Source organism: Chiroxiphia lanceolata, chromosome 29 (genome assembly GCF_009829145.1).
Source record: "Chiroxiphia lanceolata isolate bChiLan1 chromosome 29, bChiLan1.pri, whole genome shotgun sequence".
Taxonomy (NCBI): Eukaryota; Metazoa; Chordata; class Aves; order Passeriformes; family Pipridae; genus Chiroxiphia; species Chiroxiphia lanceolata.
The window spans coordinates 357,464-384,893 of record NC_045665.1 but is presented as its reverse complement, the minus strand read 5'-3'; the positions used below and the strand labels follow the sequence as shown (position 1 = coordinate 384,893).

The window sequence follows — 27,430 nt, the reverse complement described above, 5'->3', positions numbered from 1 at the left end:
ATCTTTGAATGGCTTTTGTGTCACACAATCATATCATGGGATGGTTTGGGTTGGAAGGGACCTGGAAGATCATCTCATTTCACCCTCTGCCATGGGCAGGGACACCTTCCACTGTCCCAGGTTGCTCCAACCTGGCCTTGGACACTTCCAGGGATGGAGCAGCCACAGCTTCTCTGGGCCACCTGTGCCAGGGCCTCCCCTCCCTCCCAGGGAACAATTTATCCCTGACATCCCACCTAAACCTGCTCTCTGTCAGTGTGCATTTTAAATAAAAAAGGCAGATTTTACTTTTAAAGTCAAGAGAAGGTCAAAAAGTGTTATAAACCACGAACTGATTACGGGAAAAACCCCAAGTGACCTCAATTTACCTGTTTAATGTGATAATCTCTGCTAATGGTGGGGTGGATCCATCACCCAGGCCCACATTGTGCAGAACTATGACACAGTGTGTACAAGTTGGTAATGGGTGATCATGAGGTGTTTGAAAATCCCTTGGAATGTCCTTGTAAAACCTTGACATGGGGTTGTTGGTTTTTTTTTTTTCTTCCAGGATAATAGCTGGGGAAATCTCCCTACGGATCTCCAGGTTTGGAAAAGCTCATAATTTATAAATAATACGTGGGGTGCAGATAAGCAGGTCGGTGATTATGATAACAAAGATAATGACAGTGTTACAGGAACGGTGTCAGCAGAGGAGGAAACCTCAGCAAAAGGCAGCTTTGGCCTTTCCCAGCAGATTCCCAGCCCCTAATTGCTCCCTGCTGAAAGATGCCACCGATGATGGGATTAACTGCAACAAAAAACAAGGGGTTTTATTTCTGCCACAGCTGGATTTGGGGGTTCTCCTGTATAGAACCGTGGAATGGTTTGGGTTGGAAGGGACCTTGAAGATCATCTTGCCCTGAGACACTTTCCACTGTCCCAGGGTGCTCTGAGCCCCATCCAGCCCGGCCTTGGACACTTCCAGGGATGGGGCATCCATGGAATAACCTGTGCCAGGGCCTCCCCACCTCTTGCAAAAACATCTCAGTGAAACATCAATTCAATTATTAATTCAGCACTTCAAGCTTTAAGCTGCAGTCTGAGGGTCAGAGGGAAGCTGAGGCTGTTCTGGACACGTGTCCCAAAACCATCCCAGGATTTTGTGATTTCTGATAAACCTCTGAGCATCGTGGCCACATAAAACAGGAGGAGAAGGATATCAGTGATAACCAGCTCTGGTGATCCATGGTGCAACCACAGAGAGGACAGAAAATTGATATTAACATCATGAATCATGATTTAGGATGAAAGATGGACTCACTTCACCCATCAGCCTCTCAGATGAAAGGGGTGGTGCTCCAGGAGACCTGAAATCAAGAAATAAACACCAGCACCAAGCGCAACAATTTCGTCACTTTGCAGGACTATCAATCCCAAAAATGTGCCCTGTCACCTAATGAGCTGCATGGTCATTAAATCAGCCTCTGCCCCCTCGGGCACTCTGCACTGCATAAAAGCTGCCTCCACTCAGGGCTCTCCCAACATCTTCTCTTCACTCCTTCTTCCCAAGGACCTGGTGAGTCTGGAGCTGCTGTTCCCAACCCTTGGGATTCCTCTTTGCTTAACAGTTTATGTGGGGTGGAAAATTTACCTGGGGTGGTCTCTTCCATTAAAGACTGATAGGCAAAATTTGAGGTGTTGTGGACACCTAAAAAATTGTTGTGGACAACTGTTCTCTGCCTTCAGGGTCATCACTTCATTCCAAGCTTCTTGATACGGCAGGAAATTTAGTTTGTTGTTGGGTTGCTTCCAGTTGTGTCCGTGAGGAGACCAGTTCACTGTTTATTCCTCTTCTCTGTTTGTTTAAATGGTGACTGGAGATTATTTGGGAAATTGATCTTCGTGGTTCACAAGGCTCAGAAGCCGACCTGCCATTATATCCAGATTATCCTGTTAAAAATCATCCAAAATGGTTTTAATTTGAGATAAATGGGCATGAAAACTCCCAGAGATCAGGCACTGGTTTAGAGGAGGACAGAGAGGGACTGAGAGATGTTGAAAATGTTCTGTAAGACATTCATTTAGGATAAAAAGGGGTCATGGAGGGAATTTAAGGAGCTGAAAAGTGAAGTGCTGGGTTTTCTTGTTAATTGTTTACTGTGAGGCTTTTTCATGATAGTTCAGAGCCCCAAACCAAAATGCCGTGGCCTTAAGTGATTTGTAAATATCTCAACGCCCTGATTCAATGTTTGGAAACTCTGCAGTTCCCTCCTAATGGTCTCATCAAACAAGCTCCCGAGCAAATCTGAGCAGACAATGAGTCCTAATCCCTGTTTTGACAAGGATCAGCACAGAGGAGATCAGTGGCAGTGCAGAGCTAGTCATGAAATCAGGAACAGCAACGCACTGGGCTCCCTGAGTCCCACTCCTGGCCGAGCCACCGACTCAGCAGAGCATCCGAGCAGAGTTTGGCTCTTCTGCTCCAGTTTTGGTGTTTAATGCACGTGGGGAAACTGCTGTGCTTTGGAGGGGCTCCAGTGGGAGGGAAGGGAGGGAGCTCCCCGGCACCTTCCTGTGGGTAAATCATGTCTTGCTCTTGCTCAAATCAGCTCCTGCAGATCGACCTCCAGCCTTGCAGAATGTCCTGCTCTGACCTGTTCCCCATCCTGCGCCCCCAGCCCCTGGCTGACAGCAGCAACGAGCCCTGTGTGCGCCAGTGCCCCGACTCCAGCACCCTGATCCAGCCACCCCCCGTGGTTGTCACCTTCCCTGGGCCCATCCTCAGCTCCTTCCCTCAGGATTCTGTCGTGGGATCCGCTGGAGCCCCCGTTCTTGGGGGCTATAGGGGCTCCCTGGGCTATGGGGGCTATGGGGGATATGGATCCCTGGGCTATGGGTCCCTGGGCTATGGGGGATATGGATCCCTTGGCTATGGGTCCCTTGGTTATGGGGGTTATGGATCCCTGGGCTATGGGGGATATGGATCCCTGGGCTATGGGGGATATGGATCCCTTGGCTATGGGTCCCTGGGTTATGGGGGATATGGATCCCTGGGCTATGGATCCCTGGGCTATGGAGGTTATGGCTCCCTGGGCTCCCGGGGTCTGTGGGGCTCTGGCAGATCCTATGGCTCCTGCAGCCCCTACTCCTACAGGTCCAGCAGGTACAGCCGGGGCAGCTTCGGGCCCTGCTGAACCCCACGGGGACACCCCAACACTGCAGGCCCTGCTGAACCCCACAGGGACACCCCTGCACTGAAGAATTTTGGCAAATGATACAACCCTGGATCCTCCACTCGGCTCCTGAGCAAGGGGCAGAACATCAGACTCCCACCTAAAACCAGTGGGGTCAGAATACCTCTAGAAATTCCCCTTCCTCTGTTTCCCCCCCTCCTCCCTGCCTCTGCCAGTGGCCCAATGTGGGACTCCACCATCCACTGGCTCCTCCCTGAAGCTGCTGCCTCCTGGGACAAGGCTGAGGGAACAGCTCAAAGCACAGAGGGGTGACCTGCCTGTCTTTGCCTCCTGTGGCTTTGTCCAGGAGGCCTTTCCCTCCCCTGCAATAAAACAATCCTGCATCCAACACCTGCCTCTGTTTTTCCTGTCAAGGCCCAGCCTGGGCTTTAGGGGTCCCTCATTGTGGTCTCTCACCCCCAGCAGGACCAGGCTGAGCTGCCTTTGGTCAGAGCCCACAGCTGAGAATCCTCCCTGCCTTGTCCTTCATTGTCACCAAGCTGAAATTATCGTGTCCCTTGCACTAATTATTGCCATTGTCAGACTCCAGCAGTCACTCCAATTATCCCCATCCAGTTGGGCACAGGAACAGGCTCCCCAGGGCAGTGGCCATGGCCCCAAGCCAGAGTTCAAGGAGCCTTTGGACAGTGCTCTCAGGGACATGGTGGGATTTTGGGGTGTCCTGTGCAGGGCCAGGAGTTGGATTTGATGATCCTTGTGGGTCCCTTCCAATCAGGATATTCTATGACTCTGTTTTCAACAAGTTAATTTAGTGCTGGAATTCCTTTTAACTTCTCGTCTTCCAGACCATGTACTAGAAATCCTCAAAGTGCCTTCACAGACAAGGTAAAAAATGTGGCCTGAAGTTCTGTCCAAGCCTATTCTGAAAAGGAGCGAAAGGAGGAAGGTGAACAATGGGAAACACTTTTTCAGATCAGTATCAGGTGAGCAAAGATGAAGCACTGCCTCTTGTTTTTGTTCCTCACTGCCATGATAACAGTTGCCCCAGGGGAGGTTTGGCTGAGCCTGTTTGTCAGCTGGGTGAAGTGAAAAGAATATGAACTAATGCATTAGAGAGGATTTACCTCTGCCTTTCTCCGAGACTCTTTCAAAGAAAAGCTCCACACACAAATGAACCATTTCCTGATCTCAGTTCTGCAAGTCAGATTTTTCACAGGTGTTTTCAGTGTTCCTCCCCAAAGGGGACTGGACACCTCAGGTGGCCTCGTGCTGTAATTAATTACAGATTGAAATGGAAATCAGTCCGTGCTGCTCCTGTTTTTTATTTTAAGAAAACAACATTCCATCTTTATGAATTAACAAGTGCTCCCTGAGAATATTTTGACCAAGGATCCCGGAATCATTTTGGTTGGAAAAGACCTCCAGGGTCATGGAGCCCAACCTTTGGCCCACCTGCAGCCAGGTGAATGTGTGTTGTGTCAGACAGTGCTCAGCACCAGATACACCCGTGCTGAGAGCCTTTGACACCCAGACAGCACAGGGAGGGAGTTTTCCCTGGGGCTGGAGGCTGGCAGTGAGCTCAGGGCTGATTGCACAATGCCCAGAGATGCCCTTTCTCAGTGCCCAGTGTGGGGCTGTGAGGATGGAGGGAGTTCACTGCATTCCTCACTCAGGGCTCAGGGAAACCTCTAATTATTCCTTGACGTCGGTGGCCTTGGCACATCTTTTGGGAGACTCTGGTTTGTGCCCTGATAACATAAAGCTGAGTGGCACCAAACAGGAGGGAATCAGATTTTCAGACTGGAAAAACGAGATGTTCTGAACTGATGGGAGGAACAGTGAGAGTGTGACTGTCAGTGACAGGGAGCAAGGCCGGGGACCTGCTGACTCCAGATTTCCCAAGTAGAGTCTCAGACCTCTGGATCCTTAATATATTAAATATATATTAATTATACATTAAATAAGTATTAATTATACATTAAATACCTATTAAACATGTATTAATTACATATTAAATACCTATTAGACATTTATTAATGATATATTTAATATCTATTAAGTATCCATACAGCTCCTGCTGTCTCCCAGTGGCAGGTCACCTGAATGGGCTCCAGGTCCTGTACCTGTGCAGGCTCTGGAGTGACTTTATTCTAAACAAAAAATACCAGAGAGTCGTAGTAATTAAAGTAGGACCTGTTAAAACAAGGGAAGGAGCACACCCAGCTTCCCTTTCACTGCAGACATGTCCCGACTTCTCCAACAGACTGAGTGAATCCGGGAAAAACCAATGGGACTAATCCTGAATAAACCAACATGTGCAACAGAAAGGGATGAAATAAACGTTGTTGGGTTTGTCATGCTGAGTGAAACAAAGGAAAAGATTGTCTGTGCTTGCTTTGACACCGAGGGAGTTACACTTTCCCTACAGGAGGTACAGCAGCAGCTCTGTAAGTTTTGGAGGGTGAGAGGGCAGCATCACACAATCTTCTGGAAGGCCACAAGTGCCTAAGACACCTCTAACAGAGCTGCAACACAATAATATTATGGCCGAAATGTACCAGTTTACACATAATTTTAAACGTGTATATACAAGAACAGAAATATTTATAAATATAATTGAAGACACTTAGTACTCCAAACACCTCATCCCAATACACTGTTGCACTTTTGTCATTGAATCATTCTTCTATTCATTGCTCTTCCCCAGAAATCAGATTTTCCCTGTGCTGAAAACCACTGAACTGGAGTGGGATACAAACAAAGCAGGAATCACCTCATCTCTCTGAGGAGCAAAAAATGTATGAGAGCCTTTGGGGAAACACAGAAGGACCAGAGTTCACCCTCCCAGAGCTGCGGGGAAAAGAGCTCCAGACAAAGAGACAACGAAACAGGACTTGGCTGCAGGAAAAGTTTATTGAGAAGAGAGGGTCAGGAGAGAGTGTGAGAGAGATGGTGGGCAAGAGCCAGGCAGGCTGGTGGTGCCGGGCTGGAGGAGGCCAAGGGCTGTTGTGCAGCTGGTGGGTTGTGGAGCGTGGTGAGCGCTGTCAGTGGGGTGTGGGCTGGGTCTAGCAGGGCCCGCAGGTGTCCCAGATTTTCCTGGAGTAGCGGGGCAGGAGCCAAGGGCTGCAGGCGGGAGCAGCGCAGGCTGTGGGAAAGGTGCAGAGGCCCCCCGAGGCCTGGGTGGCCCCTTGGCCGTAGAGGCCCCCCAGCCCCAGGGAGCCCCCAAAGGCGGGGGCTCCGGCGGAGCCCACCACGGCTTGCTGGGGGAAGGAGCTGAGGATGGGGCCGGGGAAGGTGACCACCACGGGGGGCGGCTGGATGAAGGCCGTGGAGTCGGGGCACTGGCGGGCGCACAGCTCGTTGCAGCTCTCGGCGATGGGCTGGGGCACAGCCACGCTGGGCTTGGGCACAGCCACGCTGGCTTTGGGGGGGCACAGCTCGTAGCAGGACATCTTGGCCCGAGGGAGGTGAGGCTGAAACAGAAAACCACAAATAAAAGGTGTCATGAGCGAGCAGGAGACCCCCAGGCTGAGCAGTTCAATGATCCCTGGCTGCCCCAAAACAGAAGTGCTCAGAGCCACATGGACTTGAGCTCTCTGCCCATGACTTGTCCTTTGCCCCCCAGGCCCCGGAGTGCCCTGATACCCACACAGAGAGAAACACAAGATCTCTCCCCAAGCCCTGTGCCCAGCCTGGCTGTGCCTGTGGCAGCCAAGGGGCCCTTGGTGCCTGGTGCCAGTGCAGCTGATCCCTGCCAGTCCCTGCCAGGCTGCTCCCAGCACAGCCGCTGCCCTGGCAGCTGTGGTGGCCAGGGAGGGCCGTGGGCAGGGCCTGCCCCAGGAGGCCCAGAGCCCGGGCACCCACCTGCCCTTGTGCTGAGCAGAGCGAGGCCGCAGCAGTGGATGCAGCCCTGGCCCAGGGCAGCGCTTTTATGGGGGGCCGGGCAGGCGGGGCGGGAGCTGCCCATGCTGGGGGCACGTGGCGCTGGGGGCCCAGCCCCTGCCTCCTCCCTGCCTGCCACGGGGCTCTTTTGCTGACTGGCTCTCCTGGACAGCCCCAACCCGCTCTCTCAGCCCCTGCAATTACCCCCTGGCACGCTGCCAGCTCATGGGGCACATCAGTCCTGCTGGCTCCTCATTATCTCATCGGGGCCATCATCTGCACAGGGCAAAGGTTACGAAACCCAAATCCAAGGCAGCTCCTCGGGGCCCTGCCTGCTCAGCACGAGGCATCACTGGCCAGCCCAGCAGAGCCGGGCTCCATCCACCTCCAGGCTCTGGCCATGGAGCTCTGCAGGGCTAGGGGACAAAAGATTCCCTGGGCACTTCCCTCAGTTAATTGTGAAAGGCCCAGAGATGCCAAGCAGTGCCCAAGTGTTCCTGATTCCTGCCAGTGCTGCCCCAAGCACCCCAACCCCTCCCTGGTATTCCTGGAGCCCCACTGAGGGAGAGATCCCTGCTGACAAAGGGCAAGGAGGCAGGAAGGGGCAGCAGGCTGGGGCAGCGGGATGTGCTGGGGTGGCAGCCGGGGGGATGCTGACTCAGGGAGGGGCAGGAGCGGCCCAGCCCTGGTGTCATCAGCAGCAGGGAGTGTCCCCTGTGCACATTGGCCCGGCCGGGGCTGAGCCGTGGTGGGGCTGCTATAAAAGGCCTGGCCGGGCCAGGCTGTGCCAAGCTGCTCTGGCCACCTTGTCCTTGGGGAAAAGGGTAAGTGTGGCAGCGCTTGTGCTACTGGCTCCTGCTGCAGCCCCGGCCCCCGGGCCTGGGCCGCTGCCCTCTGCAGCTCTGCTGCCCTCACTGCTGCCCTCTTGCAGAGCTCCAGCGCATCCCTGGCCGAGATGTCCTGCTACGAGCTGTGCCCCCCCAAAGCCAGCGTGGCTGTGCCCAAGCCCAGCGTGGCTGTGCCCCAGCCCATCGCCGAGAGCTGCAACGAGCTGTGCGCCCGCCAGTGCCCCGACTCCACGGCCTTCATCCAGCCGCCCCCCGTGGTGGTCACCTTCCCCGGCCCCATCCTCAGCTCCTTCCCCCAGCAAGCCGTGGTGGGCTCCGCCGGAGCCCCCGCCTTTGGGGGCTCCCTGGGGCTGGGGGGCCTCTACGGCCAAGGGGCCACCCAGGCCTCGGGGGGCCTCTGCACCTTTCCCACAGCCTGCGCTGCTCCCGCCTGCAGCCCTTGGCTCCTGCCCCGCTACTCCAGGAAAATCTGCTAAAGCCTCACCCAGCAGCCCTACAGCCCTTTGGGGCTCTCAGCCTCTCTCCTCCCCTCTTTCCTCCTCTCCTGTCCCTCTCCCCATGACTCCTCTCCCCCTCCTGCCCGTGCCCACATTCCCGACTCCCCCTTGGTCCCACAGGGCACTTGCTTCTCTCTGCAAGAGCCCCTGCCTGGCACAAGCCTGAAGGATCAGCTCTCTGCCAGCCTGGGCACATAACCTGCCTGCCTCTGCCTCATGTGTCTTTGTCCAGTGTGTTCTGCCCTTGCAATAAAAGAATCTTGCATCCAACATCTGCCTCTCTGGTTTCCTGCTGTTGCTCAGAATGGGGGGCAGAGTTTCCTCGCCCTGCCCGTGTCCCTGACCCCACTGGCCAGGGCAGTGTCTCAGCCCCATCAGAGCCAGGCTGAGCTGCCTTTGCACAGCCCCATCAGCCCTGGCAGCTCTCAGCACACACACTCCTGCAGCTCAACTCCCAGGATTCTGCCTGAAGCCAGGCAGCTCCTCTGGCTGCAGGACATGGAGCCCAGTGGGGCAGTAGCTGTGCTTTAAACATGCTTCAAAATGGCTTTTTGTAGTCTCTTTGCCGGCTCCTGCTTTCTTCTTCCCAAGCCCCCCCCCGGACAATGTTCTCCCCTGCAGGAATGTCCTGGGCAGATCTCCTGAGCTGTTCTCATTGGCCCCTTTAACCCCTTCCTATTGGTTGTTAACCCTTCCTGCCACCTGTCATTGGTTCCCCTGGGAATCCTCCGAACCCTATAAATGTGACATCCCCAACAATAAACTCTCTCTTGCCTCCTCTCCACGCCGCTGTGCTGTCTCTGTGCCTGCCATGGGACCACTTGGGTGGCAGGAGGGGAGAGCACCTCTCCCCTCCAAGCTCAGGACCCGAAGAAACCCCTGGCGCGGGAGTCCCCCCCCATCCACCTTAAGCTGTGGAAATGGTTCCTCAGATGGAAATGGAACTAGAACTGGGCCGCCCCACACCATGGGGGGAAAGGGATCCAGAGCCCAGGGGGCTTTTTCAAACCTCCAGCCTCCCCGGGATAGAGAGGGGTTGTCCCCAAAGCTGGGAGCCAGCCAGGGACAAGGGTTGCCAGGGCTCTAAACCCTTTATGTTTGCATGGCTCTGCTAAAGTTCTTGGAACTGAAAGCAGAGGAGAGTCTTCCCTTTCACTGTTCCCTATCCTGGATGTTCCCTCATCATCATCTCCTCCTTCTCCTCTTCCTCCTCCTCCTCCTCCTCCTCCTTGTCTTTCTCTATCACTTTTCCTTTCAGCTTTTCCTGTGCAGCTGCCCCACAGACACCTCTGCCCACCACTGCAACCCCCCAGTGCCACCTGGGCATCCCAGCAACAGCTTTGCCCTCCCACCCTTGGCACTGCCCCACACCCAGGGTCTTCCCAACTAGGGAAAAATGGGGATGGAGACAAGACTTGACTGCAGGAAAAGTTTATTGAGCAGAGAGGGTCAGGAGAGAGTGTGAGAGAGATGGTGGGCAAGAGCCAGGCAGGCTGGTGGTGCCGGGCTGGAGGAGGCCAAGGGCTGTTGTGCAGCTGGTGGGTTGTGGAGCGTGGTGAGCGCTGTCAGTGGGGTGTGGGCTGGGTCTAGCAGGGCCCGCAGGTGTCCCAGATTTTCCTGGAGTAGCGGGGCAGGAGCCAAGGGCTGCAGGCGGGAGCAGCGCAGGCTGTGGGAAAGGTGCAGAGGCCCCCCGAGGCCTGGGTGGCCCCTTGGCCATAGAGGCCCCCCAGCCCCAGGGAGCCCCCAAAGGCGGGGGCTCCGGCGGAGCCCACCACGGCTTGCTGGGGGAAGGAGCTGAGGATGGGGCCGGGGAAGGTGACCACCACGGGGGGCGGCTGGATGAAGGCCGTGGAGTCGGGGCACTGGCGGGCGCACAGCTCGTTGCAGCTCTCGGCGATGGGCTGGGGCACAGCCACGCTGGGCTTGGGCACAGCCACGCTGCCTTTGGGGGGGCACAGCTCGTAGCAGGACATCTCGGCCAGGGATGCGCTGGAGCTCTGCAAGAGGGCAGCAGTGAGGGCAGCAGAGCTGCAGAGGGCAGCGGCCCAGGCCCGGGGGCCGGGGCTGCAGCAGGAGCCAGCAGCACAAGCGCTGCCACACTTACCCTTTTCCCCGAGGACAAGGTGGCCAGAGCAGCTTGGCACAGCCTGGCCCGGCCAGGCCTTTTATAGCAGCCCCACCACGGCTCAGCCCCGGCCGGGCCAATGTGCACAGGGGACACTCCCTGCTGCTGATGACACCAGGGCTGGGCCGCTCCTGCCCCTCCCTGAGTCAGCATCCCCCGGCTGCCACCCCAGCACATCCCGCTGCCCCAGCCTGCTGCCCCTTCCTGCCTCCTGGGCACTTGGCAGCAGGGCAGTGCTCACAGCACCAAGCCTCACACAGTTCAACAGCTCTTTGCACAATACTCTGGGGCACATGGGATGACTCTTGTGCAGGGACAGGAGTTTCACTCGATGACCCTTGAGGGTCCAATCCCCCCTGGCACGTTGTGTGATCCCGGGATCTCCCTCAGCAATGGGGCTCCAGGAGGAGCTGGGAGGGGTTGTGGTGGGGCTGGGCCAGGGCTGGCAGGCACCAGAATGACGGGGGCTGCACTGGGGCTCTGTGCTCCTTGCCCCATTCCCCTCTGGGCAGGGCAGGAGGGGTTTCTGTCCCCCAGCCCTGCAGAGCTCCATGGCCAGAGCCTGGAGGTGGATGGAGCCCGGCTCTGCTGGGCTGGCCAGTGATGCCTCGTGCTGAGCAGGCAGGGCCCCGAGGAGCTGCCTTGGATTTGGGTTTCGTAACCTTCCCCTGTGCAGATGATGGCCCCGATGAGATAATGAGGACCCAGCAGGACTGATGTGCCCCATGAGCTGGCAGCGTGCGAGGGGGTAATTGCAGGGGCTGAGAGAGCGGGTTGGGGCTGTCCAGGAGAGCCAGTCAGCAAAAGAGCCCCGTGGCAGGCAGGGAGGAGGCAGGGGCTGGGCCCCCAGCGCCACGTGCCCCCAGCATGGGCAGCTCCCGCCCCGCCTGCCCGGCCCCCCATAAAAGCGCTGCCCTGGGCCAGGGCTGCATCCACTGCTGCGGCCTCGCTCTGCTCAGCACAAGGGCAGGTGGGTGCCCGGGCTCTGGGCCTCCTGGGGCCGGCCCTGCCCACGGCCCTCCCTGGCCACCACAGCTGCCAGGGCAGCGGCTGTGCTGGGAGCAGCCTGGCAGGGACTGGCAGGGATCAGCTGCACTGGCACCAGGCACCAAGGGCCCCTTGGCTGCCACAGGCACAGCCAGGCTGGGCACAGGGCTTGGGGAGAGATCTTGTGTTTCTCTCTGTGTGGGTATCAGGGCACTCCGGGGCCTGGGGGGCAAAGGACAAGTCATGGGCAGAGAGCTCAAGTCCATGTGGCTCTGAGCACTTCTGTTTTGGGGCAGCCAGGGATCATTGAACTGCTCAGCCTGGGGGTCTCCTGCTCGCTCATGACATCTTTTATTTGTGGTTTTCTGTTTCAGCCTCACCTCCCTCAGGCCAAGATGTCCTGCTACGAGCTGTGCCCCCCCAAAGCCAGCGTGGCTGTGCCCAAGCCCAGCGTGGCTGTGCCCCAGCCCATCGCCGAGAGCTGCAACGAGCTGTGCGCCCGCCAGTGCCCCGACTCCACGGCCTTCATCCAGCCGCCCCCCGTGGTGGTCACCTTCCCCGGCCCCATCCTCAGCTCCTTCCCCCAGCAAGCCGTGGTGGGCTCCGCCGGAGCCCCCGCCTTTGGGGGCTCCCTGGGGCTGGGGGGCCTCTACGGCCAAGGGGCCACCCAGGCCTCGGGGGGCCTCTGCACCTTTCCCACAGCCTGCGCTGCTCCCGCCTGCAGCCCTTGGCTCCTGCCCCGCTACTCCAGGAAAATCTGCTAAAGCCTCACCCAGCAGCCCTACAGCCCTTTGGGGCTCTCAGCCTCTCTCCTCCCCTCTTTCCTCCTCTCCCGTCCCTCTCCCCATGACTCCTCTCCCCCTCCTGCCCGTGCCCACATTCCCGACTCCCCCATGGTCCCACAGGGCACTTGCTTCTCTCTGCAAGAGCCCCTGCCTGGCACAAGCCTGAAGGATCAGCTCTCTGCCAGCCTGGGCACATAACCTGCCTGCCTCTGCCTCATGTGTCTTTGTCCAGTGTGTTCTTTGCTACCCTTTCAATAAAAGAATCTTGCATCCAACATCTGGCTTTCTGGTTTCCTGCTGTTGCTCAGAATGGGGGGCAGAGTTTCCTCGCCCTGCCCGTGTCCCTGACCCCACTGGCCAGGGCAGTGTCTCAGCCCCATCAGAGCCAGGCTGAGCTGCCTTTGCACAGCCCCATCAGCCCTGGCAGCTCTCAGCACACACACTCCTGCAGCTCAACTCCCAGGATTCTGCCTGAAGCCAGGCAGCTCCTCTGGCTGCAGGACATGGAGCCCAGTGGGGCAGTAGCTGTGCTTTAAACATGCTTCAAAATGGCTCTTTGTAGTCTCTTTGCCGGCTCCTGCTTTCTTCTTCCCAAGCCCCCCCCCCGACAATGTTCTCCCCTGCAGGAATGTCCTGGGCAGATCTCCTGAGCTGTTCTCATTGGCCCCTTTAACCCCTTCCTATTGGTTGTTAACCCTTCCTGCCACCTGTCATTGGTTCCCCTGGGAATCCTCCGAACCCTATAAATGTGACATCCCCAAAAATAAACTCTCTCTTGCCTCCTCTCCACGCCGCTGTGCTGTCTCTGTGCCTGCCATGGGACCACTTGGGTGGCAGGAGGGGAGAGCACCTCTCCCCTCCAAGCTCAGGACCCGAAGAAACCCCTGGCGCGGGAGTCCCCCCCCATCCACCTTAAGCTGTGGAAATGGTTCCTCAGATGGAAATGGAACTAGAACTGGGCCGCCCCACACCATGGGGGGAAAGGGATCCAGAGCCCAGGGGGCTTTTTCAGACCTCCAGCCTCCCCGGGATAGAGAGGGGCTGTCCCCACAGCTGGGAGCCAGCCAGGGACAAGGGTTGCCAGGGCTCTAAACCCTTTATGTTTGCATGGCTCTGCTAAAGTTCTTGGAACTGAAAGCAGAGGAGAGTCTTCCCTTTCACTATTCCCTATCCTGGATGTTCCCTCATCATCACCTCCTCCTTCTCCCCCTCCTCCTCCTCCTTCTCCTCCTCCTTCTCCTTGTCTTTCTCTATCACTTTTCCTTTCACTTATTGCTTCCACTTCTACTCCATCTCATTGCTCTCATTCTCATCTTTTCAGTTTCCCTTTGCCAGAATTTTCTCCTCCCCATGAACCTGCACTGTCCCCTTCTGTCTCTTTTATTTCACCTTCTCCTTGTCCTTCCAGTTCCAATTCCCCTTTGCTGACCCCTCACCCCTGCACACACAACACATTTGCTGCCCCTCAGCTCTGCTACAAACACACAGTGACACAAATCCCCCCTGGATCCTTGTTCCCACAGCCTTTCCAGGCCACCTTGGCCTCCTGCTGCCCCCTCCAGCAGGGTCACCCAGAGCCCAGTGCCCAGCCCCGTGGCCACAGGGCTTTGCCAGCTCTCCAAGGACAGAGCCTGCAGCCTGTGCCAGGGCAGCCTGTGCCAGGGCTGGCTCCCCTGCCTCTGACCAAGGCCTTTGGGGCTGCATTTCAGCTGCTGCCCATTGCCTCTGCTCCTGGCCCTGAGCCCTCTGCCCAGAGCCTGCTTCCACCTTCCTCAGCCCTTCCCTTCTCTCCTGGCTGCTGCTGCTGGAATCCCCCGCAGCCTCCTCTGCACTGGGGGCAACATTCCAGGCACTCTGGGGCTGTGCCAGCAGCACAAATGGTGCCTGTCCCTTCAGCAAGTGTGTGTGGTCCTTGTGGGAGTGTCTGCAGTGCCCCCCAGGTGTTCTGTCCTTGAAGGGCACAGCAGTGGGCACAGCAGGGCAGGGCTGGCCTGGCCAGGGCTGAGTGGAGGGCAGGGATCCCTGTGTGCAGCTGCCCCACAGACACCTCTGCCCACCACTGCAACCCCCCAGTGCCCCCTGGGCATCCCAGCAACAGCTTTGCCCTCCCACCCTTGGCACTGCCCCACACCCAGGGTCTTCCCAACTAGGGAAAAGATAGGGATGGAGACAAGACTTGGCTGCAGGAAAAGTTTATTGAGAAGAGAGGGTCAGGAGAGAGTGTGAGAGAGATGGTGGGCAAGAGCCAGGCAGGCTGGTGGTGCCGGGCTGGAGGAGGCCAAGGGCTGTTGTGCAGCTGGTGGGTTGTGGAGCGTGGTGAGCGCTGTCAGTGGGGTGTGGGCTGGGTCTAGCAGGGCCCGCAGGTGTCCCAGATTTTCCTGGAGTAGCGGGGCAGGAGCCAAGGGCTGCAGGCGGGAGCAGCGCAGGCTGTGGGAAAGGTGCAGAGGCCCCCCGAGGCCTGGGTGGCCCCTTGGCCGTAGAGGCCCCCCAGCCCCAGGGAGCCCCCAAAGGCGGGGGCTCCGGCGGAGCCCACCACGGCTTGCTGGGGGAAGGAGCTGAGGATGGGGCCGGGGAAGGTGACCACCACGGGGGGCGGCTGGATGAAGGCCGTGGAGTCGGGGCACTGGCGGGCGCACAGCTCGTTGCAGCTCTCGGCGATGGGCTGGGGCACAGCCACGCTGGGCTTGGGCACAGCCACGCTGGCTTTGGGGGGGCACAGCTCGTAGCAGGACATCTCGGCCAGGGATGCGCTGGAGCTCTGCAAGAGGGCAGCAGTGAGGGCAGCAGAGCTGCAGAGGGCAGCGGCCCAGGCCCGGGGGCCGGGGCTGCAGCAGGAGCCAGCAGCACAAGCGCTGCCACACTTACCCTTTTCCCCGAGGACAAGGTGGCCAGAGGAGCTTGGCACAGCCTGGCCCGGCCAGGCCTTTTATAGCAGCCCCACCACGGCTCAGCCCCGGCCGGGCCAATGTGCACAGGGGACACTCCCTGCTGCTGATGACACCAGGGCTGGGCCGCTCCTGCCCCTCCCTGAGTCAGCATCCCCCCGGCTGCCACCCCAGCACATCCTGCTGCCCCAGCCTGCTGCCCCTTCCTGCCTCCTGGGCACTTGGCAGCAGGGCAGTGCTCACAGCACCAAGCCTCACACAGTTCAACAGCTCTTTGCAGTCTATCCTTGGGCACATGCTGTGACTCTCTGGATGGGCCTGTGCAGGGCCAGGAGTTGGACTCGATGATCCTCGTGGGTCCCATCTCACTGGGCACATTCTGTCATTGTGGGATCTGCCCCTGCAATGCGGCTCCAGGAACAACTGGGAAGGGAGCAGGGCTGGCAGGGATCAGCCCAACAGGGGCTGCACTGGGGGTCTGAGCTGCCTTGGACATGGCATTGGAGAACGTCCCCCCTGTGCAGATGATGGACACCCAGGGCACCTCAGGAGGGCACTGGGGTGTGGGAGGCTTTGCCAAGGTCAGCACCAGGACCCCGCTGTGCCCTGGGGCTCTGCAGACAAGGAATGTGGGCGCCCCGAGATCAAGGCCTTGGGCAGAGCCCTGGCACCTACAGTCAGCCTTTGTCAGCAGGAGTGTCCTGTGAGGCAGGGAGGTGATGGAAGTGCTGAGGGGAATGAAAGGAAATGAGGAGCCAGCGGGGCTGATTGGAGGGCTGAGGTGGCAGCTGGCAGCGTGCCAGGGGGTAATTGCAGGGGCTGAGAGAGCGGGTTGGGGCTGTCCAGGAGAGCCAGTCAGCAAAAGAGCCCCGTGGCAGGCAGGGAGGAGGCAGGGGCTGGGCCCCCAGCGCCACGTGCCCCCAGCATGGGCAGCTCCCGCCCCGCCTGCCCGGCCCCCCATAAAAGCGCTGCCCTGGGCCAGGGCTGCATCCACTGCTGCGGCCTCGCTCTGCTCAGCACAAGGGCAGGTGGGTGCCTGGGCTCTGGGCCTCCTGGGGCAGGCCCTGCCCACGGCCCTCCCTGGCCACCACAGCTGCCAGGGCAGCGGCTGTGCTGGGAGCAGCCTGGCAGGGACTGGCAGGGATCAGCTGCACTGGCACCAGGCACCAAGGGCCCCTTGGCTGCCACAGGCACAGCCAGGCTGGGCACAGGGCCTTGGGCAGGGATTGGGTGGGCTCTGGTGTGGGGATCAGGGCACTCAGGGGGCTGTCAGGGCAAAGGGCAAGAGGTGGCCATTGTGGGAGAGTCAGTACACATCTGGTCCCTGCAGCTGCAGGCCAGGCCTGGGAATAGGGCACTGCTCAGCCTGGGGGTCTCCTGCTTGTTTATAACACCTTTTTTTTTGTTATTCTGTGTTTCAGCCTCACCTCCCTCGGGCCAAGATGTCCTGCTACGAGCTGTGCCCCCCTAAAGCCAGCGTGGCTGTGCCCAAGCCCAGCGTGGCTGTGCCCCAGCCCATCGCCGAGAGCTGCAACGAGCTGTGCGCCCGCCAGTGCCCCGACTCCACGGCCTTCATCCAGCCGCCCCCCGTGGTGGTCACCTTCCCCGGCCCCATCCTCAGCTCCTTCCCCCAGCAAGCCGTGGTGGGCTCCGCCGGAGCCCCCGCCTTTGGGGGCTCCCTGGGGCTGGGGGCCTCTACGGCCAAGGGGCCACCCAGGCCTCGGGGGGCCTCTGCACCTTTCCCACAGCCTGCGCTGCTCCCGCCTGCAGCCCTTGGCTCCTGCCCCGCTACTCCAGGAAAATCTGCTAAAGCCTCACCCAGCAGCCCTACAGCCCTTTGGGGCTCTCAGCCTCTCTCCTCCCCTCTTTCCTCCTCTCCTGTCCCTCTCCCCATGACTCCTCTCCCCCTCCTGCCCGTGCCCACATTCCCGACTCCCCCATGGTCCCACAGGGCACTTGCTTCTCTCTGCAAGAGCCCCTGCCTGGCACAAGCCTGAAGGATCAGCTCTCTGCCAGCCTGGGCACATAACCTGCCTGCCTCTGCCTCATGTGTCTTTGTCCAGTGTGTTCTTTGCTGCCCTTTCAATAAAAGAATCTTGCATCCAACATCTGCCTCTCTGGTTTCCTGCTGTTGCTCAGAATGGGGGGCAGAGTTTCCTCGCCCTGCCCGTGTCCCTGACCCCACTGGCCAGGGCAGTGTCTCAGCCCCATCAGAGCCAGGCTGAGCTGCCTTTGCACAGCCCCATCAGCCCTGGCAGCTCTCAGCACACACACTCCTGCAGCTCAACTCCCAGGATTCTGCCTGAAGCCAGGCAGCTCCTCTGGCTGCAGGACATGGAGCCCAGTGGGGCAGTAGCTGTGCTTTAAACATGCTTCAAAATGGCTTTTTGTAGTCTCTTTGCTGGCTCCTGCTTTCTTCTTCCCAAGCCCCCCCCCCGGACAATGTTCTCCCCTGCAGGAATGTCCTGGGCAGATCTCCTGAGCTGTTCTCATTGGCCCCTTTAACCCCTTCCTATTGGTTGTTAACCCTTCCTGCCACCTGTCATTGGTTCCCCTGGGAATCCTCCGAACCCTATAAATGTGACATCCCCAACAATAAACTCTCTCTTGCCTCCTCTCCACGCCGCTGTGCTGTCTCTGTGCCTGCCATGGGACCACTTGGGTGGCAGGAGGGGAGAGCACCTCTCCCCTCCAGGCTCAGGACCCGAAGAAACCCCTGGCGCGGGAGTCCCCCCCCATCCACCTTAAGCTGTGGAAATGGTTCCTCAGATGGAAATGGAACTAGAACTGGGCCGCCCCACACCATGGGGGGAAAGGGATCCAGAGCCCAGGGGGCTTTTTCAAACCTCCAGCCTCCCCGGGATAGAGAGGGGTTGTCCCCAAAGCTGGGAGCCAGCCAGGGACAAGGGTTGCCAGGGCTCCAAACCCTTTATGTTTCCATGGCTCTGCTAAAGTTCTTGGAACTGAAAGCAGAGGAGAGTCTTCCCTTTCAATATTCCCTATCCTGGATGTTCCATTTTCTTAGCCTCTGGGGGAAAACAAGGTCCAAACCACTACATGTCATCATCACCTCCTCCTTCTCCCCCTCCTCCTCCTCCTCCTCCTTCTCCTTGTCTTTATCACTTTTTTTTTTTCACTTATTGCTTCCACTTCTACTCCATCTCATTGCTCTCATTCTCATCTTTTCAGTTTCCCTTTGCCAGAATTTTCTCCTCCCCATGAACCTGCACTGTCCCCTTCTGTCTCTTTTATTTCACCTTCTCCTTGTTCTTCCAGTTCCAATTCCCCTTTGGTGACCCCTCACCCCTGCACACACAACACATTTGCTGCCCCTCAGCTCTGCTACAAACACACAGTGACACAAATCCCCCCTGGATCCTTGTTCCCACAGCCTTTCCAGGCCACCTTGGCCTCCTGCTGTCCCCTCCAGCAGGGTCACCCAGAGCCCAGTGCCCAGCCCCGTGGCCACAGGGCTTTGCCAGCTCTCCAAGGACAGAGCCTGCAGCCTGTGCCAGGGCAGCCTGTGCCAGGGCTGGCTCCCCTGCCTCTGACCAAGGCCTTTGGGGCTGCATTTCAGCTGCTGCCCATTGCCTCTGCTCCTGGCCCTGAGCCCTCTGCCCAGAGCCTGCTTCCATCTTCCTCAGCCCTTCCCTTCTCTCCTGGCTGCTGCTGCTGGAATCCCCCGCAGCCTCCTCTGCACTGGGGGCAACATTCCAGGCACTCTGGGGCTGTGCCAGCAGCACAAATGGTGCCTGTCCCTTCAGCAAGTGTGTGTGGCCCTTGGGAGAGTGTCTGCAGTGCCCCCCAGGTGTTCTGTCCTTGAAGGGCACAGCAGTGGGCACAGCAGGGCAGGGCTGGCCTGGCCAGGGCTGAGTGGAGGGCAGGGATCCCTGTGTGCAGCTGCCCCACAGACACCTCTACCCACCACTGCAACCCCCCAGTGCCACCTGGGCATCCCAGCAACAGCTTTGCCCTCCCACCCTTGGCACTGCCCCACACCCAGGGTCTTCCCAACAAAGGAAAAGATAGGGATGGAGACAAGACTTGACTGCAGGAAAAGTTTATTGAGCAGAGAGGGTCAGGAGAGAGTGTGAGAGAGATGATGGGCAAGAGCCAGGCAGGCTGGTGGTGCCGGGCTGGAGGAGGCCAAGGGCTGTTGTGCAGCTGGTGGGTTGTGGAGCGTGGTGAGCGCTGTCAGTGGGGTGTGGGCTGGGTCTAGCAGGGCCCGCAGGTGTCCCAGATTTTCCTGGAGTAGCGGGGCAGGAGCCAAGGGCTGCAGGCGGGAGCAGCGCAGGCTGTGGGAAAGGTGCAGAGGCCCCCCGAGGCCTGGGTGGCCCCTTGGCCGTAGAGGCCCCCCAGCCCCAGGGAGCCCCCAAAGGCGGGGGCTCCGGCGGAGCCCACCACGGCTTGCTGGGGGAAGGAGCTGAGGATGGGGCCGGGGAAGGTGACCACCACGGGGGGCGGCTGGATGAAGGCCGTGGAGTCGGGGCACTGGCGGGCGCACAGCTCGTTGCAGCTCTCGGCGATGGGCTGGGGCACAGCCACGCTGGGCTTGGGCACAGCCACGCTGGCTTGGGGGGGGCACAGCTCGTAGCAGGACATCTCGGCCAGGGATGCGCTGGAGCTCTGCAAGAGGGCAGCAGTGAGGGCAGCAGAGCTGCAGAGGGCAGCGGCCCAGGCCCGGGGGCCGGGGCTGCAGCAGGAGCCAGCAGCACAAGCGCTGCCACACTTACCCTTTTCCCCGAGGACAAGGTGGCCAGAGCAGCTTGGCACAGCCTGGCCTGGCCAGGCCTTTTATAGCAGCCCCACCACGGCTCAGCCCCGGCCGGGCCAATGTGCACAGGGGACACTCCCTGCTGCTGATGACACCAGGGCTGGGCCGCTCCTGCCCCTCCCTGAGTCAGCATCCCCCCGGCTGCCACCCCAGCACATCCTGCTGCCCCAGCCTGCTGCCCCTTCCTGCCTCCTGGGCACTTGGCAGCAGGGCAGTGCTCACAGCACCAAGCCTCACACAGTTCAACAGCTCTTTGCAGTCTATCCTTGGGCACATGCTGTGACTCTCTGGATGGGCCTGTGCAGGGCCAGGAGTTGGACTCAATGATCCTCGTGGGTCCCATCCCACTGGGCACATTCTGTCATTGTGGGATCTGCCCCTGCAATGGGGCTCCAGGAACAGTTGGGAAGGGCTGGGGTGGGAAGGGAGCAGGGTTGGCAGGGATCAGCCCAACAGGGGCTGCACTGGGGGTCTGAGCTGCCTTGGACATGGCATTGGAGAACATCCCCCCTGTGCAGATGATGGACACCCAGGGCACCTCAGGAGGGCACTGGGGTGTGGGAGGCTTTGCCAAGGTCAGCACCAGGACCCCGCTGTGCCCTGGGGCTCTGCAGACAAGGAATGTGGGCGCCCCGAGATCAAGGCCTTGGGCAGAGCCCTGGCACCTACAGTCAGCCTTTGTCAGCAGGAGTGTCCTGTGAGGCAGGGAGGTGATGGAAGTGCTGAGGGGAATGAAAGGAAATGAGGAGCCAGCGGGGCTGATTGGAGGGCTGAGGTGGCAGCTGGCAGCGTGCGAGGGGGTAATTGCAGGGGCTGAGAGAGCGGGTTGGGGCTGTCCAGGAGAGCCAGTCAGCAAAAGAGCCCCGTGGCAGGCAGGGAGGAGGCAGGGGCTGGGCCCCCAGCGCCACGTGCCCCCAGCATGGGCAGCTCCCGCCCCGCCTGCCCGGCCCCCCATAAAAGCGCTGCCCTGGGCCAGGGCTGCATCCACTGCTGCGGCCTCGCTCTGCTCAGCACAAGGGCAGGTGGGTGCCCGGGCTCTGGGCCTCCTGGGGCAGGCCCTGCCCACGGCCCTCCCTGGCCACCACAGCTGCCAGGGCAGCGGCTGTGCTGGGAGCAGCCTGGCAGGGACTGGCAGGGATCAGCTGCACTGGCACCAGGCACCAAGGGCCCCTTGGCTGCCACAGGCACAGCCAGGCTGGGCACAGGGCCTTGGGCAGGGATTGGGTGGGCTCTGGTGTGGGGATCAGGGCACTCAGGGGGCTGTCAGGGCAAAGGGCAAGAGGTGGCCATTGTGGGAGAGTCAGTACACATCTGGTCCCTGCAGCTGCAGGCCAGGCCTGGGAATAGGGCACTGCTCAGCCTGGGGGTCTCCTGCTTGTTTATAACACCTTTTTTTTTGTTATTCTGTGTTTCAGCCTCACCTCCCTCGGGCCAAGATGTCCTGCTACGAGCTGTGCCCCCCTAAAGCCAGCGTGGCTGTGCCCAAGCCCAGCGTGGCTGTGCCCCAGCCCATCGCCGAGAGCTGCAACGAGCTGTGCGCCCGCCAGTGCCCCGACTCCACGGCCTTCATCCAGCCGCCCCCCGTGGTGGTCACCTTCCCCGGCCCCATCCTCAGCTCCTTCCCCCAGCAAGCCGTGGTGGGCTCCGCCGGAGCCCCCGCCTTTGGGGGCTCCCTGGGGCTGGGGGGCCTCTACGGCCAAGGGGCCACCCAGGCCTCGGGGGGCCTCTGCACCTTTCCCACAGCCTGCGCTGCTCCCGCCTGCAGCCCTTGGCTCCTGCCCCGCTACTCCAGGAAAATCTGGGACACCTGCGGGCCCTGCTAGACCCAGCCCACACCCCACTGACAGCGCTCACCACGCTCCACAACCCACCAGCTGCACAACAGCCCTTGGCCTCCTCCAGCCCGGCACCACCAGCCTGCCTGGCTCTTGCCCACCATCTCTCTCACACTCTCTCCTGACCCTCTCTGCTCAATAAACTTTTCCTGCAGTCAAGTCTTGTCTCCATCCCCATTTTTCCCTAGTTGGGAAGACCCTGGGTGTGGGGCAGTGCCAAGGGTGGGAGGGCAAAGCTGTTGCTGGGATGCCCAGGTGGCACTGGGGGGTTGCAGTGGTGGGCAGAGGTGTCTGTGGGGCAGCTGCACACAGGGATCCCTGCCCTCCACTCAGCCCTGGCCAGGCCAGCCCTGCCCTGCTGTGCCCACTCCTGTGCCCCCAAGGACAGGACACCTGGGGGGCACTGCAGACACTCTGTCAGAGACTGAAATGGTTCATGATTTATGCATTCTAGGATTACCAAGGGACTTTTGCAGGCTTCTGCAGGACTTTTGCTTTATACCTCTGATGGGCAGTTAGGCCCATCCCTCCCTCCAGTGCTGAAGGTGTCAAGCCCTGAAAGGGCCCGAAGAGCCGAGTTTCAGGCTTTTGACCTTTGCATTATACCTCTGATGGCCCATCAAAGCCCATCCCGCCCCCCTCTGCCAATCTCGAAAGGAGGGAGCCAGACACAAAAACTCTGCTCAGGCCCAGGGAGAGGTTGGAGGCTCGAGGCATGGCCCGGGACACCAACCATGGATATAATAACTCATAACTTCTTGGAGTGTGGGGGCTTCCCTCCTTCACCCCCAGCAGATCAAGGCCACCCTTCAACTGACAGACGTGGAAGCTGCAACTCCCAAGTTCCATCGCTGGACCCCATGGGCAGTGACTCTGGACATCTGTCCACTCTCAGTTTTTCTTTCCCTTACTCTCCCTTAGAGTTATCATTCTGTGTCTGAGGCAGAGCTGAGAGGCAGCAAATGTGTTGTGTGTGCTGAGGGGGGAGCAAAAGAACTAAAGGGGAATGGGAAAGGGAAGGGGAAGGTAAAATAAAAGAGAGAAGGGGACAGTGAAGGGTCATGGGAAGGAGAAAATTATAGCAAAGATGTAATGGAAGCAGAATAAGGAGAAGAATGAGAAGGATTAGGACTAGGAGAAGTAGAAGGAAAAGCAGGAGGAGAAAGAGGAGATGGGGAAAGGGAAAGAGAAGGTGCTGATGAACATGCAATTTAAGATAAGGAGCACAGAGAAAGGGAAGCCTCTTCTTTGCCATCACCCCAAAGACCTTTAGCAGAGCTGTGCAGGATCAGATGGGCTGGAGCTCAGGCAGCCTTTGCCCCTGGAGTGTCCCCAGGCCCAGGGTCAGCCCGACTTTTACCCAAAGGGCTGGAGGGCTTCCAAAGCCCACGGGCTGCAAGTGCTGCAGCCAGAGGAGCTGCCAGACTGCAGGCAGAGTCCTTGGAGCTCAAGGGCAGGACCGTGTGTGCTGAGAGCTGCCAGGGCTGGGGGGCTGTGCAAAGGCAGCTCAGCCTGGCTCTGATGGGGACAACACACTGGTCTGGTCCACTGGGTGGGGACGATGTTTAGTGCAAGGAAGCCCTTCAGCAAAGGCTGGGTTTGACAGTGAAACCAGAGAAACAGATGTTGGATGCAAGATTCTTTTATTTCAAGAGCAGCAAAGAACACAGGGGACAAAGACACATGAGGCAGAGGCAGGCAGGTTATGTGCCCAGGCTGGCAGAGAGCTGATCCTTCAGGCTTGTGCCAGGCAGGGACTCTTGCAGAGAGAACCAAGTGCTCTGTGGGACCATGGGGGAGTCGGGAATGTGGGCACGGGCAGGAGGGAGAGAGGAGTCATGGGGAGAGGGACGGGAGAGGAGGAAAGAGGGGAGGAGAGAGGCTGAGAGCCCCAAAGGGCTGTAGGGCTGCTGGGTGAGGCTTTAGCAGATTTTCCTGGAGTAGCGGGGCAGGAGCCAAGGGCTGCAGGCGGGAGCAGCGCAGGCTGTGGGAAAGGTGCAGAGGCCCCCCGAGGCCTGGGTGGCCCCTTGGCCGTAGAGGCCCCCCAGCCCCAGGGAGCCCCCAAAGGCGGGGGCTCCGGCGGAGCCCACCACGGCTTGCTGGGGGAAGGAGCTGAGGATGGGGCCGGGGAAGGTGACCACCACGGGGGGCGGCTGGATGAAGGCCGTGGAGTCGGGGCACTGGCGGGCGCACAGCTCGTTGCAGCTCTCGGCGATGGGCTGGGGCACAGCCACGCTGGGCTTGGGCACAGCCACGCTGGCTTTGGGGGGGCACAGCTCGTAGCAGGACATCTCGGCCAGGGATGCGCTGGAGCTCTGCAAGAGGGCAGCAGTGAGGGCAGCAGAGCTGCAGAGGGCAGCGGCCCAGGCCCGGGGGCCGGGGCTGCAGCAGGAGCCAGCAGCACAAGCGCTGCCACACTTACCCTTTTCCCCGAGGACAAGGTGGCCAGAGCAGCTTGGCACAGCCTGGCCCGGCCAGGCCTTTTATAGCAGCCCCACCACGGCTCAGCCCCGGCCGGGCCAATGTGCACAGGGGACACTCCCTGCTGCTGATGACACCAGGGCTGGGCCGCTCCTGCCCCTCCCTGAGTCAGCATCCCCCCGGCTGCCACCCCAGCACATCCCGCTGCCCCAGCCTGCTGCCCCTTCCTGCCTCCTGGGCACTTGGCAGCAGGGCAGTGCTCACAGCACCAAGCCTCACACAGTTCAACAGCTCTTTGCACAATACTCTGGGGCACATGGGATGACTCTTGTGAAGGGACAGGAGTTTCACTCGATGATCCTTGAGGGTCCAATCCCCCCTGGCACGTTGTGTGATCCCGGGATCTCCCTCAGCAATGGGGCTCCAGGAGGAGCTGGGAGGGGTTGTGGTGGGGCTAGGCCAGGGCTGGCAGGCACCAGAATGACGGGGGCTGCACTGGGGCTCTGTGCTCCTTGCCCCATTCCCCTCTGGGCAGGGCAGGAGGGGTTTCTGTCCCCCAGCCCTGCAGAGCTCCATGGCCAGAGCCTGGAGGTGGATGGAGCCCGGCTCTGCTGGGCTGGCCAGTGATGCCTCGTGCTGAGCAGGCAGGGCCCCGAGGAGCTGCCTTGGATTTGGGTTTCGTAACCTTCCCCTGTGTAGATGATGGCCCCGATGAGATAATGAGGACCCAGCAGGACTGATGTGCCCCATGAGCTGGCAGCGTGCGAGGGGGTAATTGCAGGGGCTGAGAGAGCGGGTTGGGGCTGTCCAAGAGAGCCAGTCAGCAAAAGAGCCCCGTGGCAGGCAGGGAGGAGGCAGGGGCTGGGCCCCCAGCGCCACGTGCCCCCAGCATGGGCAGCTCCCGCCCCGCCTGCCCGGCCCCCCATAAAAGCGCTGCCCTGGGCCAGGGCTGCATCCACTGCTGCAGCCTCGCTCTGCTCAGCACAAGGGCAGGTGGGTGCCCGGGCTCTGGGCCTCCTGGGGCAGGCCCTGCCCACGGCCCTCCCTGGCCACCACAGCTGCCAGGGCAGCGGCTGTGCTGGGAGCAGCCTGGCAGGGACTGGCAGGGATCAGCTGCACTGGCACCAGGCACCAAGGGCCCCTTGGCTGCCACAGGCACAGCCAGGCTGGGCACAGGGCCTTGGGCAGGGATTGGGTGGGCTCTGGTGTGGGGATCAGGGCACTCAGGGGGCTGTCAGGGCAAAGGGCAAGAGGTGGCCATTGTGGGAGAGTCAGTACACATCTGGTCCCTGCAGCTGCAGGCCAGGCCTGGGAATAGGGCACTGCTCAGCCTGGGGGTCTCCTGCTTGTTTATAACACCTTTTTTTTTGTTATTCTGTGTTTCAGCCTCACCTCCCTCGGGCCAAGATGTCCTGCTACGAGCTGTGCCCCCCCAAAGCCAGCGTGGCTGTGCCCAAGCCCAGCGTGGCTGTGCCCCAGCCCATCGCCGAGAGCTGCAACGAGCTGTGCGCCCGCCAGTGCCCCGACTCCACGGCCTTCATCCAGCCGCCCCCCGTGGTGGTCACCTTCCCCGGCCCCATCCTCAGCTCCTTCCCCCAGCAAGCCGTGGTGGGCTCCGCCGGAGCCCCCGCCTTTGGGGGCTCCCTGGGGCTGGGGGGCCTCTACGGCCAAGGGGCCACCCAGGCCTCGGGGGGCCTCTGCACCTTTCCCACAGCCTGCGCTGCTCCCGCCTGCAGCCCTTGGCTCCTGCCCCGCTACTCCAGGAAAATCTGGGACACCTGCGGGCCCTGCTAGACCCAGCCCACACCCCACTGACAGCGCTCACCACGCTCCACAACCCACCAGCTGCACAACAGCCCTTGGCCTCCTCCAGCCCGGCACCACCAGCCTGCCTGGCTCTTGCCCACCATCTCTCTCACACTCTCTCCTGACCCTCTCTGCTCAATAAACTTTTCCTGCAGTCAAGTCTTGTCTCCATCCCCATTTTTCCCTAGTTGGGAAGACCCTGGGTGTGGGGCAGTGCCAAGGGTGGGAGGGCAAAGCTGTTGCTGGGATGCCCAGGTGGCACTGGGGGGTTGCAGTGGTGGGCAGAGGTGTCTGTGGGGCAGCTGCACACAGGGATCCCTGCCCTCCACTCAGCCCTGGCCAGGCCAGCCCTGCCCTGCTGTGCCCACTGCTGTGCCCCCCAAGGACAGAACACCTGGGGGGCACTGCAGACACTCCCCCAAGGGCCACACACACTTGCTGAAGGGACAGGCACCATTTGTGCTGCTGGCACAGCCCCAGAGTGCCTGGAATGTTGCCCCCAGTGCAGAGGAGGCTGCGGGGGATTCCAGCAGCAGCAGCCAGGAGAGAAGGGAAGGGCTGAGGAAGATGGAAGCAGGCTCTGGGCAGAGGGCTCAGGGCCAGGAGCAGAGGCAATGGGCAGCAGCTGAAATGCAGCCCCAAAGGCCTTGGTCAGAGGCAGGGGAGCCAGCCCTGGCACAGGCTGCCCTGGCACAGGCTGCCCTGGCACAGGCTGCAGGCTCTGTCCTTGGAGAGCTGGCAAAGCCCTGTGGCCACGGGGCTGGGCACTGGGCTCTGGGTGACCCTGCTGGAGGGGGCAGCAGGAGGCCAAGGTGGCCTGGAAAGGCTGTGGGAACAAGGATCCAGGGGGGATTTGTGTCACTGTGTGTTTGTAGCAGAGCTGAGGGGCAGCAAATGTGTTGTGTGTGCAGGGGTGAGGGGTCACCAAAGGGGAATTGGAACTGGAAGGACAAGGAGAAGGTAAAATAGAAGAGAGAAGGGGACAGTGAAGGTTCATGGGGAGGAGAAAACTATAGCACAGGGGAACTGAAAAGATGAGAATGAGAGCAATGAGATGGAGTAGAAGTGGAAGCAATAAGTGAAAGGAAAAGTGATAGAGAAAGACAAGGAGAAGGAGGAGGAGAAGGAGGAGGAGGAGGGGGAGAAGGAGGAGGTGATGATGAGGGAACATCCAGGATAGGGAACAGTGAAAGGGAAGACTCTCCTCTGCTTTCAGTTCCAAGAACTTTAGCAGAGCCATGCAAACATACAGGGTTTGGAGCACTGGCAACCCTTGTCCCTGGCTGGCTCCCAGCTGTGGGGACAGCCCCTCTCTATCCCAGGGAGGCTGGAGGTCTGAAAAAGCCCCCTGGGCTCTGGATCCCTTTCCCCCCATGGTGTGGGGCAGCCCAGTTCTAGTTCCATTTCCA

At 59.9% G+C, this 27,430-nt stretch overlaps 9 protein-coding genes across 14 annotated transcripts; 5 read left to right on the top strand and 4 right to left on the bottom strand.

The window, feature by feature from the left end:
• The first annotated feature begins 2,621 nt into the window (after positions 1–2,621).
• Positions 2,622–3,176, top strand: LOC116799682 (scale keratin-like). The gene has a single exon (XM_032713005.1). The coding sequence runs from the start codon at positions 2,622–2,624 to the stop codon at positions 3,174–3,176; it is 555 nt and encodes a 184-aa protein (XP_032568896.1).
• Positions 3,177–6,056: 2,880 nt separating this feature from the next.
• On the bottom strand, positions 6,057–6,628 carry LOC116799689 (scale keratin-like). The gene has a single exon (XM_032713012.1). It carries the CDS (start codon positions 6,626–6,628, stop codon positions 6,242–6,244), a length of 387 nt encoding a protein of 128 aa, XP_032568903.1. The 3' UTR covers positions 6,057–6,241.
• A 730-nt stretch (positions 6,629–7,358) lies between these two features.
• Positions 7,359–12,327, top strand: LOC116799678 (scale keratin-like). Of its 5 annotated transcripts, none has more exons than XM_032712994.1 (2): positions 7,359–7,882; positions 11,890–12,327. In XM_032712994.1, exons 1-2 carry the CDS (start codon positions 7,532–7,534, stop codon positions 12,277–12,279), a joined length of 741 nt encoding a protein of 246 aa, XP_032568885.1. In that variant the 5' UTR covers positions 7,359–7,531; the 3' UTR covers positions 12,280–12,327. The 5 variants fall into 5 exon arrangements, with proteins under 5 accessions (XP_032568885.1, XP_032568891.1, XP_032568890.1 ...); XM_032713000.1 differs by lacking the exon at positions 7,359–7,882 and adding an exon at positions 9,696–9,851; XM_032712999.1 differs by lacking the exon at positions 7,359–7,882 and adding an exon at positions 9,697–9,864.
• LOC116799690 (scale keratin-like) lies at positions 7,879–8,493 on the top strand. Its single transcript, XM_032713013.1, has 2 exons — positions 7,879–7,882; positions 7,990–8,493. Exon 2 carries the CDS (start codon positions 8,014–8,016, stop codon positions 8,380–8,382), a length of 369 nt encoding a protein of 122 aa, XP_032568904.1. The 5' UTR covers positions 7,879–7,882; positions 7,990–8,013; the 3' UTR covers positions 8,383–8,493.
• On the bottom strand, positions 9,819–10,670 carry LOC116799687 (scale keratin-like). The gene is made up of 2 exons (XM_032713009.1): positions 10,508–10,670; positions 9,819–10,400 (listed from the first exon to the last, which is right to left on the bottom strand). Exon 2 carries the CDS (start codon positions 10,374–10,376, stop codon positions 9,990–9,992), a length of 387 nt encoding a protein of 128 aa, XP_032568900.1. The 5' UTR covers positions 10,377–10,400; positions 10,508–10,670; the 3' UTR covers positions 9,819–9,989.
• Positions 12,328–14,484: 2,157 nt separating the features above from the next.
• LOC116799680 (scale keratin-like) lies at positions 14,485–15,360 on the bottom strand. The gene is made up of 2 exons (XM_032713003.1): positions 15,166–15,360; positions 14,485–15,058 (listed from the first exon to the last, which is right to left on the bottom strand). The coding sequence occupies exons 1-2, from the start codon at positions 15,337–15,339 to the stop codon at positions 14,648–14,650; spliced, it is 585 nt and encodes a 194-aa protein (XP_032568894.1). The 5' UTR covers positions 15,340–15,360; the 3' UTR covers positions 14,485–14,647.
• Positions 15,361–15,686: 326 nt separating this feature from the next.
• LOC116799686 (scale keratin-like) lies at positions 15,687–21,953 on the top strand. Its single transcript, XM_032713008.1, is given in 4 exon segments — positions 15,687–15,766; positions 16,607–16,868; positions 16,871–16,982; positions 21,752–21,953. Coding segments are annotated over 4 exon segments (462 nt in total). The 5' UTR covers positions 15,687–15,709; the 3' UTR covers positions 21,783–21,953.
• Positions 19,297–24,634, bottom strand: LOC116799679 (scale keratin-like). 2 transcript variants are annotated; one of them, XM_032713001.1, is made up of 3 exons: positions 24,217–24,634; positions 23,730–24,109; positions 19,297–19,431 (listed from the first exon to the last, which is right to left on the bottom strand). In XM_032713001.1, the coding sequence occupies exons 1-3, from the start codon at positions 24,388–24,390 to the stop codon at positions 19,401–19,403; spliced, it is 585 nt and encodes a 194-aa protein (XP_032568892.1). In that variant the 5' UTR covers positions 24,391–24,634; the 3' UTR covers positions 19,297–19,400. The 2 variants fall into 2 exon arrangements, with proteins under 2 accessions (XP_032568892.1, XP_032568893.1); XM_032713002.1 differs by lacking the exons at positions 23,730–24,109; positions 24,217–24,634 and adding an exon at positions 19,919–20,113 and having other exon boundaries at positions 19,297–19,811.
• A 588-nt stretch (positions 24,635–25,222) lies between these two features.
• LOC116799688 (scale keratin-like) lies at positions 25,223–26,180 on the top strand. The gene has a single exon (XM_032713011.1). It carries the CDS (start codon positions 25,623–25,625, stop codon positions 26,007–26,009), a length of 387 nt encoding a protein of 128 aa, XP_032568902.1. The 5' UTR covers positions 25,223–25,622; the 3' UTR covers positions 26,010–26,180.
• Positions 26,181–27,430: the final 1,250 nt, after the last annotated feature.